Source organism: Podarcis gaigeae (genome assembly GCF_964106915.1).
Source record: "Podarcis gaigeae genome assembly, chromosome: 2".
NCBI classification, from domain to species: Eukaryota; Metazoa; Chordata; class Lepidosauria; order Squamata; family Lacertidae; genus Podarcis; species Podarcis gaigeae.
The window spans coordinates 115,505,527-115,520,671 of NC_139679.1; the positions used below are offsets into that span (position 1 = coordinate 115,505,527).

At 42.5% G+C, this 15,145-nt stretch overlaps 1 protein-coding gene and 1 long non-coding RNA gene across 2 annotated transcripts in view; one reads left to right on the forward strand and one right to left on the reverse strand.

Moving 5' to 3' along the window:
• The first annotated feature begins 3,700 nt into the window (after positions 1 to 3,700).
• LOC310838135 overlaps positions 3,701 to 15,145 on the forward strand; it is a 56,125-nt gene continuing 44,680 nt past the window's right edge. The window contains exons 1-3 of the long non-coding RNA XR_014560714.1: positions 3,701 to 6,299; positions 9,169 to 9,811; positions 10,422 to 11,053. This is a non-coding gene — a long non-coding RNA (uncharacterized lncRNA). The remainder of the gene's footprint in view (positions 6,300 to 9,168; positions 9,812 to 10,421; positions 11,054 to 15,145) is intronic.
• Positions 10,836 to 15,145, reverse strand: part of LOC310837373 (uncharacterized protein) — a 41,539-nt gene continuing 37,229 nt past the window's right edge. Inside the window, exon 3 of the mRNA XM_083723894.1 lies at positions 10,836 to 13,320. Within this exon, the coding sequence (XP_083580020.1) occupies positions 11,339 to 13,320 (1,982 nt within the window). The 3' untranslated portion in view covers positions 10,836 to 11,338. The remainder of the gene's footprint in view (positions 13,321 to 15,145) is intronic.

Genomic DNA, 15,145 nt, shown 5'->3' on the forward strand with positions numbered 1-15,145 from the left:
GGTGGATGCGGAGAAAGCATTGGATAATGTTTTGGGGGCATTCATGCAAAAAACTTTGGAAATGATGAGTTTCGGTGAGAAAATATGTAGTGGTATAAAAGCGATTTATAATTCCCAAAAGGTCAGACTAATTATAAATGGTGAAACATCAGAAGCTTTAAATATCTCTAAGGGAACAAGACAGGGCTGCCCTCTTTCTCCTCTCCTCTTTATCACACTTCTGGAAGTGTATCTGAATGCAACCAGAGAAGACCCTAGAATAGAAGGAATTAAAGTTGGACAAAGGGCCTATAAGGTAAGAGCCTTCACAGACAATCTAATATTTACAACAGAAAACCCTCTACAGCAGCAGTTCTCAACCTGTGGGTCCCCAGATGTTGTTGGACTACAACTCCCATCATCCCTGAGCTCTGGCCATGCTAGCTAGGGGTGATGGGAGTTGTAGTTCAGCAACATCTGGGGCCCCACAGGTTGAAAAAGGCTGCTAGTAGGATTGTAGTAAGATTGGAAAAAACAAGGCCAAGAATAAAATACAAAACTCAGACTTAAAAGAAAGGGGAGGCTTTTCCCTTCCAGATCTCAAAATTTACTATGAAGCAGCTTGTCTTACTCGGATTTGGGATTGGATTAAATTGGAGAAAGAAGAGGCAATAGAACTGGAAGGACATGACAGCATATTTGGTTGGCATGCATATTTGTGGTATGGGGGGAAAAAAGTACACAAAGGACTCGACAATACTATAATAAGTTTTTAATAAAGGTATGGGGAAAATACAAAGAATTATTGGAACCCCAAACTCCATGGTGGCTATCACCCATTGAAGCACTATCACTTAACATGTCAATAATGAAAGGAATACGGCCAACATACAGAGAATTACTAATAGAACAAGAAGGAAAGTTAAAATTGAAAGACTATGATGAGATATAGGAAGATTTAGTGATGGTGATGGATATTTGTTGTAAGAAAGAAAATCAATAAAAATTATTATAATAAATGGGAAGGAAAGGAAAAAGAAAGGCGTTTGGACAATTATCACGATTCAAAATTAAAAAACAAAAAACAAAACTCCTGGTAAAAAAATCAGATATACAAGAAAAAGTAAAGTTAGAAATAGAAACAGGACTTAAAATGACTAACAGAGTAAAGTATTTAGGAATTTGGATAACCATGAAAAACATTAATTTACAGAAAGACATTTATATTAAGGTATGGAACAAAATTAGGAAAGACTTAGAAATCTGGAGTAAATTAAAACTCACGTTGTGGGGATGAATTTCTACAATCAAGATGGTAGTTTTACCAAAAATGCTGTTCCCTTTTCAATCAATTCTGGTTCTTAATGGCTTAAATTGTTTTAAGGAATGGCACAGGTATTTGGCAAAATACATTTGGCAGGGCAAAAAAACCAGAATTAAATTTAAACTATTAGCAGAAACCAAAAAGAAAGGAGGGTTTGGGATGCCAGATTTTAGGATCTACTACGAAGCTGCCTGCCTGGTCTGGCTTAAGGAATGGATGATCTTGAAGAATACTAAATTATTGGATACTGAGGGCTGGGATAATATAGTGGGGTGGCACGGCTACCTAGATTATAATAAAACAAAAATCCACAATGGATTTCTAAATCACATTATTAGGAAAGCCTTATATGAAGTTTGGGAAAGGAACAAAAAATTATTAGAACCAAAAACCCCATGGTGGTTGTCACCAATGGAGGAAGAGGCAGTAAAAAGAAAAAATATGGATTCAAATTGGTTGACGTATAAAGATCTTTTAGAGGAAGTAAATAACACTGGGCAACAATTTTTTACTTTTTGATTGTTGTCTAGATTTCTACAACTGATTTAGGGTATTTTTGCATTGCTGAATCCGTTTGTCTCCATCAGGTCAGGTTTACTGTAAACTGAATGGTGGGCATTGATAAAGGTAAGTGCACGTAAATGCATGTTGCTTCACCATTTTTCAAACTTAAGGGCTTGAAGTTCCATTTCTTGGAACTCCTGGAATGCTCAGCGGCAGGGAGGTCTCTCTTCAGAGTCCAACAGTAGTCAGCCATCATGACTGTGTCCCAGCGACCCTGATACCTGGTCTCCATCTCTTTCATGTCCTGATGGAATCTCTCCCCCTGCTCATCACTCTTTGAACCCAGGTTCTCAGGAAACCGGTCCGTATGTGAAAATAAGTAGTACATCTTGATGCTCATGTTGCAGCCCAGGTGTGCTGGTCCCGGGGGGAAGGTTACCGTTGACGTAGTCGAAGTCCGGTCCTGGGTCACGAGCCTGGAAACAGTTCACAAGGAGCGGGGCAAGGTCCAAAGCAGGAAGCCGAGCGGGGACAGGAACACTGGAGGGTCAGGTCTGGGTCCGGACAGGAGCAGGTACTCAATGACGATGTTGCTCCCGCAACCTGGGACCGGGCTGACTGGCCTTTATCTTCTCTGAGGCCAGGGGCGGTCCCGGCCCCCAGGAGACCTGCCTCTCCTGGCCTTAAGGCGAGCACTCCTCCTGGGAGAAACCAGTTCCCTTCGCCTCTCTGCCCTGAGCCTCTGCAGTTCAGGAGAAGCTGAAGGGTTACTGGGCCTTAGGGGAGACTCACCTGTAGGAACTGAGTCCTCAACCACCTCTGGAGCCAGAATGGATTCACCTGGTGTCTGCTCCTGAGGATCCGGCACAGGTGCAGGCACCTCAGAATCAAGGCCCTGCCCCAGTTCAGCCGGCCCTGGAGGCGGGGACTCCTATGCAAGCTGGGATTTCTCCGATTCACCCTCTGAATCGGAATCCCAGGCCATCACACCAGGTTCCTGAAAGCAGTCAGCATGTTGTTGACAAGTTCTGCATAGTTTCTGGCCTTATTGTTGCCAAGAAAGTTCTTCACTACCAGAACAAATGCCTTCCACGCTTCCAGTTCCACTTCGTTCATTGAGGTTCCGAACTCTGGATCTCTGATGAGCTGACGGATCTGAGGACCGTCAAAGATGCCAACTTTCAACTTCTCCATGGTCAATCCTGGAAAAGCCTGGCACAAGTAAGTGAAGCAGTCACCATCCTTGTCCAGAGCCTTGGTGAACTGCTTGATTGAGCTGAGCTTGATGTGCAGCGGTGGTAAGAGTATTCTGTCTCTGTCCACCAGAGGGTCGTTGATGATGTTCCTTTCTTTGCAAGGCACCAATTCCTCCCGCACAGGCCAGTCCTTCTTCGTGTAATGCTGAGCACGGTCCCTACTATCCCACATGCACAGAAAACATGGGTACTTGGTGAAGCCAGACTGTTGTCCCAACAAAAAGTTCACCATCTTCAGGTAAACACAAATAAACCACTTATGCTGATCATAACCAATTTTCTCCAGCACATACTTCACCGCTTCATAGTTCTCCTTCAGTGTACTCGAGTGAGCCAGGGGTATAGAGGCAAACTGGTTGCCATTGTGTAGCAGAATAAATTTCAGTGATCGCTTGCTGCTGTCAATGAACAGTCTCCAATCTTTGGGTTCGTACTGTGGCACTCCAAGCTTGAGCAGAAGCTGTGCAATATCTGCACAGTACACCAAGTCCTTCTCTTCCGAGAAAAAAACGGAGGTACTTTTGATGCCTGTTGCGGAAGATGCTGATGCGAGCACTGTCACCCAGAACTATCAGACCTGAATACTTCTTGTCATTAAAATAATCATTTCCAATCAAAACAATTATTCGACATGGCATTTTACCCCCACCAACTTCTAAAATGCTCCACACAAGTGTGCATGTGAACAAAAACGTAAAAAAAGACATGTGGCCATTGCTCAAAAACTTGACCTGGTTGAGCAAAACCAATGTGATTTTTGGATTCAGCGCATCAGATTCATCCTAAATCAACTGAAAAAATGCAGACAACAAATTTGTTGTTGACCAGTGTAATAGATTACAAATGGGGGAAAAAATGAAACAATAAGACATGCAGGAATAGGCTGGTTTCAATACCATCAATTAAATGCACTTTTTGAGGAAGACAAGAAAGTAAATGGATTTGATACAAAATTATTTGAAATAGACAAATAATTGATTATAAATGATGATAAAAATTTATCCAAATTGTATTTATCCAAAATGTATAAACTATTATTAAACTGGCACTGAAAAGACAAAGGGGTTAAAGCTGTCATGGTCAAATGGGCACAAGATTTCGGTCATACAATTGATTTAGAAAAATGGGAAAACATGCAAAAGAGGCATAAGATTTACAGCATGTTATACAATAAAATATTTTTTTTTTAAAAAAATGATGTACAGATGGTATCTTAAGCCCTCAAAATTGGCTAAAATGTACCAAAACACCAGTGGAAAGTGTTGGAGGTGCAAACTTAAAGAAGGGAATTTCTCCCATATGTGGTGGACGTGCCCTAAAATTAAATAAATTTGGGATACCATTAATGAAGAATTAAATAAAATGTTACGACATACTTTCCCCAAAAAAACAGAAATGTTTTTTTGGGCCTATTAACAACAGACATCCCAAAAGAAACAAAAGAAAATTTTTGTATGCAGTAATGGACCTGTCCTTGCCGCTGCTTGTCCACCAGGTTTCTCTTACGCACAGCAACCTAAGTCATGTGGGCAGGGAGGGGGTGGTGGTTTGCAGTGATTTGTAGGAAGTCATTAATTTGCACCAGGCGTCCTATTGGGAAGACCCAGTTCTCTGAGCGCATGTTCTTGAAGTTGGACAATAAGGGCAGTACAGGATTCCTTTTGATGTACCGATCTCCCCGCAGCACCAAGAATTCCCTGCCCGAACTGCTTCAGGTTGTGGCAGATGTTCACCTGGAGACACCTAGATTGGTTGTCCTGGGGGATATTAACGTTCACGCCGACACAACCTTACAAGGGGCCGATTGGGACTTTGTGGAAAGCATGGCCTCTATGGGGCTGTCCCTGAGTAATGTTGGCCCAACTCAGTGTCGCAGACATTCCTTAGACCTGGTCTTCACCTCTATGGATGTTGGTGATCTGACACTAAGTAAAAGCGAATCTAAAGAAGTGCCATGGTCAGATCACTTCCTGGTGCAACTGGACATCTCCACAACCCTTCCCCTCTGCAGGGACATGGGACCGATTTGGATGGTCCGCCCCTGCCACTCAATGGATCCAAATGGTTTCCAGAGAGCGGTAGGGGATGTTTTATCCCATGCTAATGGCCTTTCAGCTGATTCCCCGGTGGCCCGTTGGAATGTGGAGTTAACCAGGGCTATTGACTGTCTGGTTCTGAAGCGCCCTCTCCGATTGCATGTAGCCCGGACAGCCCCGTGGTTTTCCATGGATCTGAGGGCAACGAGAATGCTAGAGCACCAGTGGCAGAAACCTCATTCTGAATCTGGCCAGACACGGGTTAGAGCTCAATGTTGAGCCTACCAAATGGCGATAGCGAAGGTGAAGAAAACCTTCATCCCCTCTATTGCACCTGCAGAAAACAGCAGCAGGAGACTCTTTCAGGTGGTTAGCAATTTAATGGAACCATCTCTCCAATGGAGCCTGGTACGGGCCACATGATCTCCTGCAATGATTTTGCAAAGTTTTTTTGCAGATAAAGTCACGCAGATTCAGAGAGGTAGACTCCCCCATGGGAGCAGGGCAGGGGCTGGTGAGTGCTAGAGTCCTGTCTAGTAAAGTTGCGTGGGATCAATGCCAATTGTTACGTCCGAGGATGTGGACAGGCTGCTTGGACGAGTGAAACCAACCACCTGTCTCCTTGATCCTTGCCCATCCTGGCTCATAAAATCTAGCCGGGAAGGGCTGGGCGATGGGCTCCATGGGGTGGTGAATGCTTCTCTCTGTGAGGGAGCCTTCCCAGACATACTGAAAGAGGCAGTTACAGTGGTACCTCTGCTTAAGAACTTAATTCATTCTGGAGGTCTGTTCTTAACGTGAAACTGTTCTTCACCTGAAGCACCACTTTAGCTAATCGGGCCTCCTGTACGATTTCTGTTCTCATCCTGAAGCAAAGTTCTTAACCCGAGATAATATTTCTGGGTTAGCGGAGTATGTAACCTGAAGCGTATGTAACCCGAGGAACCACTGTATTAAACTTCTTCTTAAAAAAAAAAAATCTTTAGACCCAGCCAATACAGCCAACTATCTCAAATCTTCCAGTCTCAAATCTTCCATTCTTTCGCAAGGTGATTGAGTGGGTGGTTGCTGAACAACTCCAGGGACGCCTGGAATATGTGGACCATTTGGATCCATTCCAGTTGGGATTCAGGCCTCATCATGGGACTGAAACTGACCTGGGCACGCTGGTTGATGATCCCCGGTGGGCTAGGGACAAAGGTGAGAGCTGTTTATGTTGGAGATAAGCAGTGTCCAGTGCACAGCGGAATGATGAAAAGTACGTGCCAACATGCTCTATATTACTTTATTTACACTTCAAAGCTGGTAATTTACAGAAAAACATCTTCCTTCTGCCGGAGCAGAGAAAGGCATCCTCTCTCCTCTAAAGCACGGAGAGAATCACGCTGAACTGCAAAGAACAGTGAAAAACAGGAAACCAGTGTACGTCACATCCAGTCTCCTTTCCCGTGAGAAAACCCAACAGCATTTGACTGTGGAATGTAAACATTGTCTTGTGACAAGCACTTCGCTGCTCAGTGAAGGAAGCAGAAACCAACATCCTCCCCCTTTCTGTGAACATCACTGGGCAGCGTGTTCGTACAATATCAGTACAAACCCAACTTCTGCACATAGGTACAGTGTTGATCCCTTGATACAATCTTGGACAATACATCAGCAGGAATTTCATTACCTGGCATATAGGACACCGTTACGAGTCCCTTTTGAATACGTTCCCTAGCATGTTGCAACTTCAATTGCAAGTGCTTTGTGCTTTGCTTACAACCTTCAGAATTCAGCAAAGCCAAACATGCTTTGTTGTCCTGGTAAACCTGGATTGGACATTTGACAGGAATTTTCATGTCTTTGCACAATTGTAACAACCATTCACAATCCTTAAGTGAATAAGACAGTGCATTCAGTTCAGCTTCACAAGTACTTAAGCTAACTGTTGTTTGCTTCTTGCATGACCAATCAAATAGACCCTGATTGTACTTATAGCAAACTCCAGACGTACTTTTCCTGTCTGTAGTGTCACTTCCAAAACTTGCATCTGCAAATATCTCAAGACCACCAGACTTCTGATTGTTAAATCTCAGTCTGTAATGCATAGTGCCTTTCAAATACCGCGCTATGCGTTTCAGAGCTTTCCAATCCTTAACAGTAGGATTGTTGACTTGTCTGCTTAGCAAATTACAGCTAACAGCAATGTCTGGTCTTGAACATCTGGCAATGAAGTTTAGCTTGCCTAGCACACTTCTGTACAGTGTAGTATCAGAAAATGCTTCTTCAGTGTCATCTACCTGATAACCTGTTGTCATCGGTGTGTCTACAGGGTTAGCATCCATCAGGTTTAGTTTGCTTAACACATCAGCAATTTTACGTGACTGGTGTACTAGAATGTTACCATCTTGATCTCTCTCTATTTCCAGAGATAGGTAGTTATTTACCTCACCAAGATCTTTCATGTCAAAGTGCTCTTTCAATTGAGCTAGGGCATTATTGTACATTGTGACATCCTTCCAAAAGAATAAAAGATCATCAACATAAAACAAACAATACAGTTTCTTTTGCCCCTCCTCTTTGACAAATACACATGGATCAGCTTTCCCTTGCTTAAAACCTAGAGAAAACAATACTTCAGTGAGTTTTGTGTGCCAACACCATGCACTTTGTTTGAGACCATAAAGGGACTTCTTCAGAGCACAAACAAATCCCTGTTTTACCTGTACGCCATCAGGTGGAAGCATATAAAGTGATTCATCTAGAGATCCGTACAGAAAAGCTGTATTCACATCATGGTGACTAATGTGTAGATTCTCTTCTGCAGCTAGCTTGAGCATAAGCCTAATGCTCTCATACCTCACGGTGGGTGAGTAGGTCTCGTGATAGTCTTCACCTGGTACCTGTGCAAAACCTCTGGCTACCAATCTGGCTTTGTGTCTGACTATCTTGCCATTTTGATCTGTCTTCGCTTTGAAGACCCATTTGCTTCCAAGCAGTTTCATTCCTGGAACTACTGGAACAAGATCCCATGTTTTGTTCCTTTCCAAGGAATCAAGCTCAGCCTTCATGGCATTTAACCATGGCTCAGCTTCCTTTGAATCATGGCAGTATCACAGGCTACTCTGAGCTGAGCATGTGGCTGATTGGCATCAGATTCCCCACTTGCCTCATCCAGCCTTCTGCAGCTAGCCATCATGACTTTGGCATTAGCCTTCTGCGTCATCTCTGCTGCTTTAAATCAAGCTGCTTTATACAAGCTGCGTCTGTGTACAGCTGCTTCAATCCAAAAGCAAATTCAAAAGTACTTTCAATTTCCAGCCTCTGCCTGTGAGCCTGTGCCTTTCTGCTTAACTGCTTTGCTTATCTGCAGCTGCTTCAAACCGCATTCCAAAGGCAAGTTCAAAAGTGAAAGTTCTCTCTGCTGTCTTAAATTCATGCTGCGACACTGCTGCAGCTGCTTTACTTTCGATTTCCCCCAGCATAGGAAAAATTTATCCTTCTAGCCTTTTGCCTGTGCCACGGCAAAACCGGCTATAAAAGTTCAAAGTCCAGCCATAAAGCTATTAATTAGAAGCTGGCAGGCTGCCCGGAGCTGTAGCACATACCTCATCAAATCATCTTGACGCGCAGAGATATCGTCCGATCCGGCCCTCTGCATTCCGATCCTTTGCCGGCACTCCAATTCTTTGCTCCTTTGTTCCTTTGCCAGGAGCCCGACTTCTGGAGTCCATTCTCAAAACACTGCGTTTTTCTGGGCCCGGAACCAAATGTTGGAGATAAGCAGTGTCCAGTGCACAGCGGAATGATGAAAAGTACGTGCCAACATGCTCTATATTACTTTATTTACACTTCAAAGCTGGTAATTTACAGAAAAACATCTTCCTTCTGCCGGAGCAGAGAAAGGCATCCTCTCTCCTCTAAAGCACGGAGAGAATCACGCTGAACTGCAAAGAACAGTGAAAAACAGGAAACCAGTGTACGTCACATCCAGTCTCCTTTCCCGTGAGAAAACCCAACAGCATTTGACTGTGGAATGTAAACATTGTCTTGTGACAAGCACTTCGCTGCTCAGTGAAGGAAGCAGAAACCAACAGTTTCCTAGTTCTGCTGGATCTTTCAGAGGCTTTTGGCACCAATGGCCATAACATTCTTCTGGACCGTCTAGAGGGGCTGGGAGCTAGAGGCACTGTTATACACTGGGGTGTGTTCAGAAAGTGGTGTTGGGGGTTGAGTGTTCAGACCCCTGAGCTCTCACTTGTGGGGTGCCTCAGGGTTCCGTCCTCTCCCCATGCTTTTCAGATTTCTACATGAAGCCGCTGGGAGAGATCAGGGGGTTTGGGCTGGGTGTTCATCAGTATGCAGATGCCCAGCTCCATTTCTCTTTCAAATCAGAACCAGTGAAGATGATGAAGGTCCTGTGTGAGTGTCTGGAGGCGGTTGGAGGATGGATGGCAGCTAACATACTAAAGTTGAATGCTGATAAGGCAGATGTCCTGTTTTGGGGGGACAGGAGGCAGGCAGGTGTGGAGGACTCCCTGGTCCTGAATGGGGTAACTGTGCCCGTAAAGGACCAGGTGCGCAGACTGGGAGTCATTTTGGACTCATAGCTGTCCATGGAAGCATAGGTCAATTCTGTGTCCAGGGCAGCTGTTTACCAGCTCCATCTGATACGCAGGCTGAGACCCTATCTGCCCGAAAACTGTCTTGCCAGACTAGTGCATGCTCCAGTTATCAACAACAACAACAAATTCGTTTATTGTGAGGACCATGCCTGTGCACAAAAATCAACACTACAGTAGTTAAAAATTGTTAAAATTCATTACATACTATGCCGACAAAACCTTCTTCCCACAAAATAGAAAAGGAGGGAAAACGAGCAGCGAGTCAAACAGACGATGGGGGGGTCTTTACATTGTCGTTCATAAATCTTTCCCTGGCTTTCATGGCCTTCATCACAAAGACCGCTACCACATGGGTAATGCGTGGGTTTGCATCAACTAACAAAAATTTTACTCTATCTTCAGGACTGGTTATAGAGTTGGGTATAATTTGCAGCAATGCATCTCTAAAGCCCGAATAAATGGGGCAATAGAGGAAATAATGTGTAAGGTCCTCTTTAATTCTCATAAGGCAAGGACATAGACGATGTTCTACTGGGGTTTTTGTGTATCTACCGGTCAGGTAGGCAGTTGGCAATGTTTGAAACCGTGCCATAGTAAAAGCTCTCCGAAGGGTGGGGTCAGTGATCTCGACCAAGTAGTTGGCACAGATTTTGACTGATTTTACTTGGGGGAGCCAGTAGGAAAACCCAGAGTTATTTATCTTGGTGGAGTCCAGTTATCTCCCGCTTGGACTACTGCAATGTGCTCTACGTGGGGCTACCTTTGAAGGTGATCCGGAAACAACAACTAATCCAGAATGCGTCAGCTAGACTGGTGATGGGAGGAGAGTCTCCACCCCCATCGATCTGCCTGGACATGGAGGTCCAGTACCAAGAGCCTTCTAGCGGTTCCCTCACTGTGAGAAGCGAAGTTACAGGGAACCAGGCAGAGGGCCTTCTCGGTAGTGGTGCCCTCCCTGTGGAATACCTTCCCACCAGATGTCAAAGGAAAAAACAGCCACCAGACTTTAAAAGTCATCTGAAGGCTGTCCTGTTTAGGGAAGCTTTTAATAACTGAAGGACTATTGTATTTCAATATTTTGTTGAAAGCCACCAAGATTGGCGGGGGAAATCCAGCCAGATGGGCGTGGTACAAATAAAAATTATTATTATTATTATTGAAATTCTTTTCTTTACATCCAGAGACTTGACAATCATCTTCACTTCCCAGGAAATCTGGGAAACTTGAGTGGAAAACTCCATGCATTTATATGGTTTCCCGCCTGTGTGAATTATCTTATGAATATTAAGGTCTCCACTCCCTCTCAAGCTTTTTCCACGTTTCATAAATCTAGTTTTCCCTATGTGAGTTTGCGGATGTTTCCTAAGGTTCCATATTGACTTAAGCTTCTCCCCTTTGGGAGTTTGCCAGTGTAAGTTTATCCTCCCTGTTGAAGCTCTTCCCACATTCAATACGTTCCAATGGTTTCTCCCCTATGTGAGTTAGTTGGTGTATTCCAAGTGCTCTACTTTTGCTGCAGCTCCTTCCACATGCCATACATTAAAATGGTTTCTTCCCCATTGTTAGTTGGTGTCTTATAAGGTGTCGATATGGACTGAAGCTCTTTCCACATTCTTTCCACATTCAGTACATTTAAATGGCTTCTCCCGTGTGAGTTTGTTGATGGTTCCTAAGGTGTCCATTTTGACTGAAGCTCTTTCCATTCAAATGGTTTCTCCCCTGTGTGAGTTTGTTGATGGCTTCCAAGTGTTCCATTTTGACTGAAGCATTTTCCACATTCAAATGGTTTCTCCCCTGTGTGAGTTCGTTGGTGTCTTCTAAGTTCTCCACTTTCACTGATGCTCTTTCCACATTCAATACATTTAAATGGTTTCTCGCCCGTGTGAGTTCGTTGGTGTATTCTAAGTGTTCCATTTTGACTGAAGCACTTTCCACATTCAAAACATTTAAATGGTTTCTCCCCGTGTGAATTTTTTGGTGTTTTCTAAGGTGTCCACTTTCACTGAAACTCTTTCCACAATCAATACATTTAAATGGTTTCTCCCCTGTGTGAGTTCGTTGGTGTATTCTAAGGTTTCCATATCGACTGAAGCTATTTCCACATTCAATACATTTAAATGGTTTCTCCCGCGTGTGAGTTCGTTGATGATTTCTAAGGTTTCCAATTACACTGAAGCGCTTTCCACATTCAGTACATTTAAATGGTTTCTCCCCCGTGTGAGTTACTTGATGGCTTCTAAGGTGTCCATTTTGACTGAAGCTCTTTCCACATTCAATACATTTAAATGGTTTCTCTCCTGTGTGAGTTCGTTGGTGTATTCTAAGGTGTCCATATTGACTGAAGCTCTTTCCACATTCAATACATTTAAATGGTGTCTCCCCTGTGTGAGTTTGTTGGTGTATTCTAAGTGTTCCATTTCGACTGAAGCTCTTTCCACATTCAATACATTCAAATGGTTTCTCCCCCGTGTGAGTTCGTTGGTGTCTTCTAAGGTTTCCACTTTCACTGAAGCTCTTTCCACATTCAGTACATTCAAATGGTTTCTCCCCCGTGTGAGTTCGGTGGTGTACTCTAAGGTCTCCACTTTCACTGAAGCTCTTTCCACATTCAGTACATTTAAATGGTTTCTCCCCCGTGTGAGTTAGTTGATGGCTTCTAAGGTGTCCATTGTGACTGAAGCTCTTTCCACATTCAATACATTTAAATGGTTTCTCCCCTGTGTGAGTTCGTTGGTGTATTCTAAGATGTTCACTTCTACTGAAGCTCTTTCCACATTCAATACATTTAAATGGTTTCTCCCCCGTGTGAGTTTGTTGATGTTTTCTTAGTGCTCCACTTTCACTGAAGCTCTTTCCACATTCAATACATTTAAATGGTTTATCCCCTGTGTGAGTTCGTTGGTGCATTCTAAGTGTTCCATATCGACTGAAGCACTTTCCACATTCAATACATTTAAATGGTTTCTCCCCTGTGTGAGTTAGTTGGTGTATTCTAAGTGTTCCATATCGACTGAAGCACTTTCCACATTCAAGACATTCAAATGGTTTCTCTCCCGTGTGAGTTCGTTGATGATTTCTAAGGTTTCCAATTACACTGAAGCGCTTTCCACATTCAATACATTCAAATGGCTTCTCCCCCGTGTGAGTTCGTTGGTGTATTCTAAGGTGTTCACTTCTACTGAAGCTCTTTCCACATTCTATACATTTAAATGGTTTCTCCCCCGTGTGAGTTCGTTGATGTTTTCTTAGTGCTCTACTTTCACTGAAGCTCTTTCCACATTCAATACAATTAAATGGTTTCTCCCCCGTGTGAGTTCGTTGGTGTATTCTAAGCTTTCCATTTCGACTGAAGCACTTTGCACATTCAATACATTCAAACGGTTTATCCACTGTGTGAGTTTGTTGATGTTTTCTAAGAGTTCCATTTTCCCTGAATCTCTTTCGATAATCAGTACATTTAAATGGTTTCTCTTCTATGTGAATTTGTTGATGTGTCCTCAGTCTTCCACTGTGACTAAAAGATATCCCACATTCCATGCATTTAAATTGTTTCTTTGTTCTTCCCAATGAATTCACAGATGGCTCCATAGAATTCTGGCCATCATCTTCCTCACCTGTTTGGGAGTGGGGGAGGGGGGAGAGAATCCTGTTAAGACTTTCAAGAAAGCATAGCAAAGGCTCTAGAAAAAATGGGAAACTTTGGAAGGGTCTCAGGTTTTGCTTTGAATAAAGTAAAAATGAAACTAATGGTAAAAAACATGGGAGATCAAGAGAAAAAGGAACTGGTAGAATAATTTGGATTACAAATTGTAAAAAAGTGAAATATTTAGGTATACAAATAACAATGAAAAATATAAATTTGTTTGAAGATAATTATAAAAAAAAACTGGGAAGAAACAAAAAGAGAAAGGGAATTTTGGACAAGATTGAATTTAACACTCTGGGGTAGAATTTCAGCTATTAAAATGAATATTTTACCAAAAATCCTGTTCCTTTTCAAATGATTCCCATAATATGTAAAGATTATTGTTTTAAAAAATGGAAAACGGACCTAACAAAGTTTATATGGCAAGGCAAAAAGCCACGGATCAAACATAAATTATTAACTGACATAAAAGAGCGGGGAGGTTTCGGACTCCCAAACCTGAGACTATACTGCGATGCGGCATGCTTTACTTGGATCAAGGATTGGATCAAATTGGATAACAGTGACATTTTGGACTTGGAGGGATGGAACAACAGATATGGTTGGCACACCTATCTAATTTATAACAAAGTGGCAGTACATAAAGAATTTCTAAGCCACATAATTAGAAATGCATTATATGTCAGAGGCTTAGTGCTGTCCAGCTGGCCATAGATAAGACTCCGGGCTCCCAGCCAGTTCCAAACAATTGATTTATTTGACAAAGTTCAAACGTACATCTCCAGCGTTTCCATTAACCTCCTTCCCCTTGTGCGCAGTTGCTCCCTCTAATGTTACTTCCTCCTTTTCTGCACCCAGCATGCAATTCTGCGAAAACTCCTCCCCTTACTTCCTCTGTGTACAGCATGACTTGTCCCCGGCTCCTCCTCCTCCCCCTCTACGTCAGACTGACTGTCAGACGACAAGCTGCTGATAATCTCTTTAGGCTCTCTATAACTGCTGGTTTCTGTCCTTTCATCTTTTCCCGTTTGCCTCTCCCTGACATTATAAAAGGTCAGGGTGAGACATAGAAGGTTGTTAGAACTGAAAACCCCATGGTGGGTCTCCCCGTTAGAAGTTATATCGGTTAAAATGAAAAATACTATAGGAAGAATGGCGACATACCAGCAGCTCCTAAAGGAAGAACAGGGCCAATTAAAACTGAGACCATATGAAGAGGTGACCCAATACTGTACTACATGGTTACAATATCACCAAATTGCACATATATTTAATCAAGATAAAATAATAGGATTTGAAAAAGAAGAATCAAAATTACAAAAAGTATTATTACAAAACTCAAAAAAGAATATATCCAAAATGTATAATTTATTATTAGAATGGGAATTAAAGGATGAAGAAGTAAAAGATGTTTTGATCAAATGGGCATGTGATATAGGATATGTAATTCGGCTGGACCAATGGGAAAAATTATGGAAATATGATATTAAATTCACGGCATGTTATACAATAAGAGAAAATTTTATGAAAATGGCGTACCAATGGTACTTAACTCTGGTAAAACTGGCTAAAATTTACAAATTAAAATCGAATACCTGTTGGAGATGTAAAAAATAAATAGGAACAATGTTTCACATGTGGTGGGAATGCCGACCTATCAAACAATTCTGGAACGAAATTTATGAAGAACTCAAAAAGATGTTTAAAATATCTTTCAGTAAAAAACCGGAGGCATTCCTTTTAGGTTTAATTACAAATGATATCCCCAACAATCAAAGGGAAGTATTCTTTTA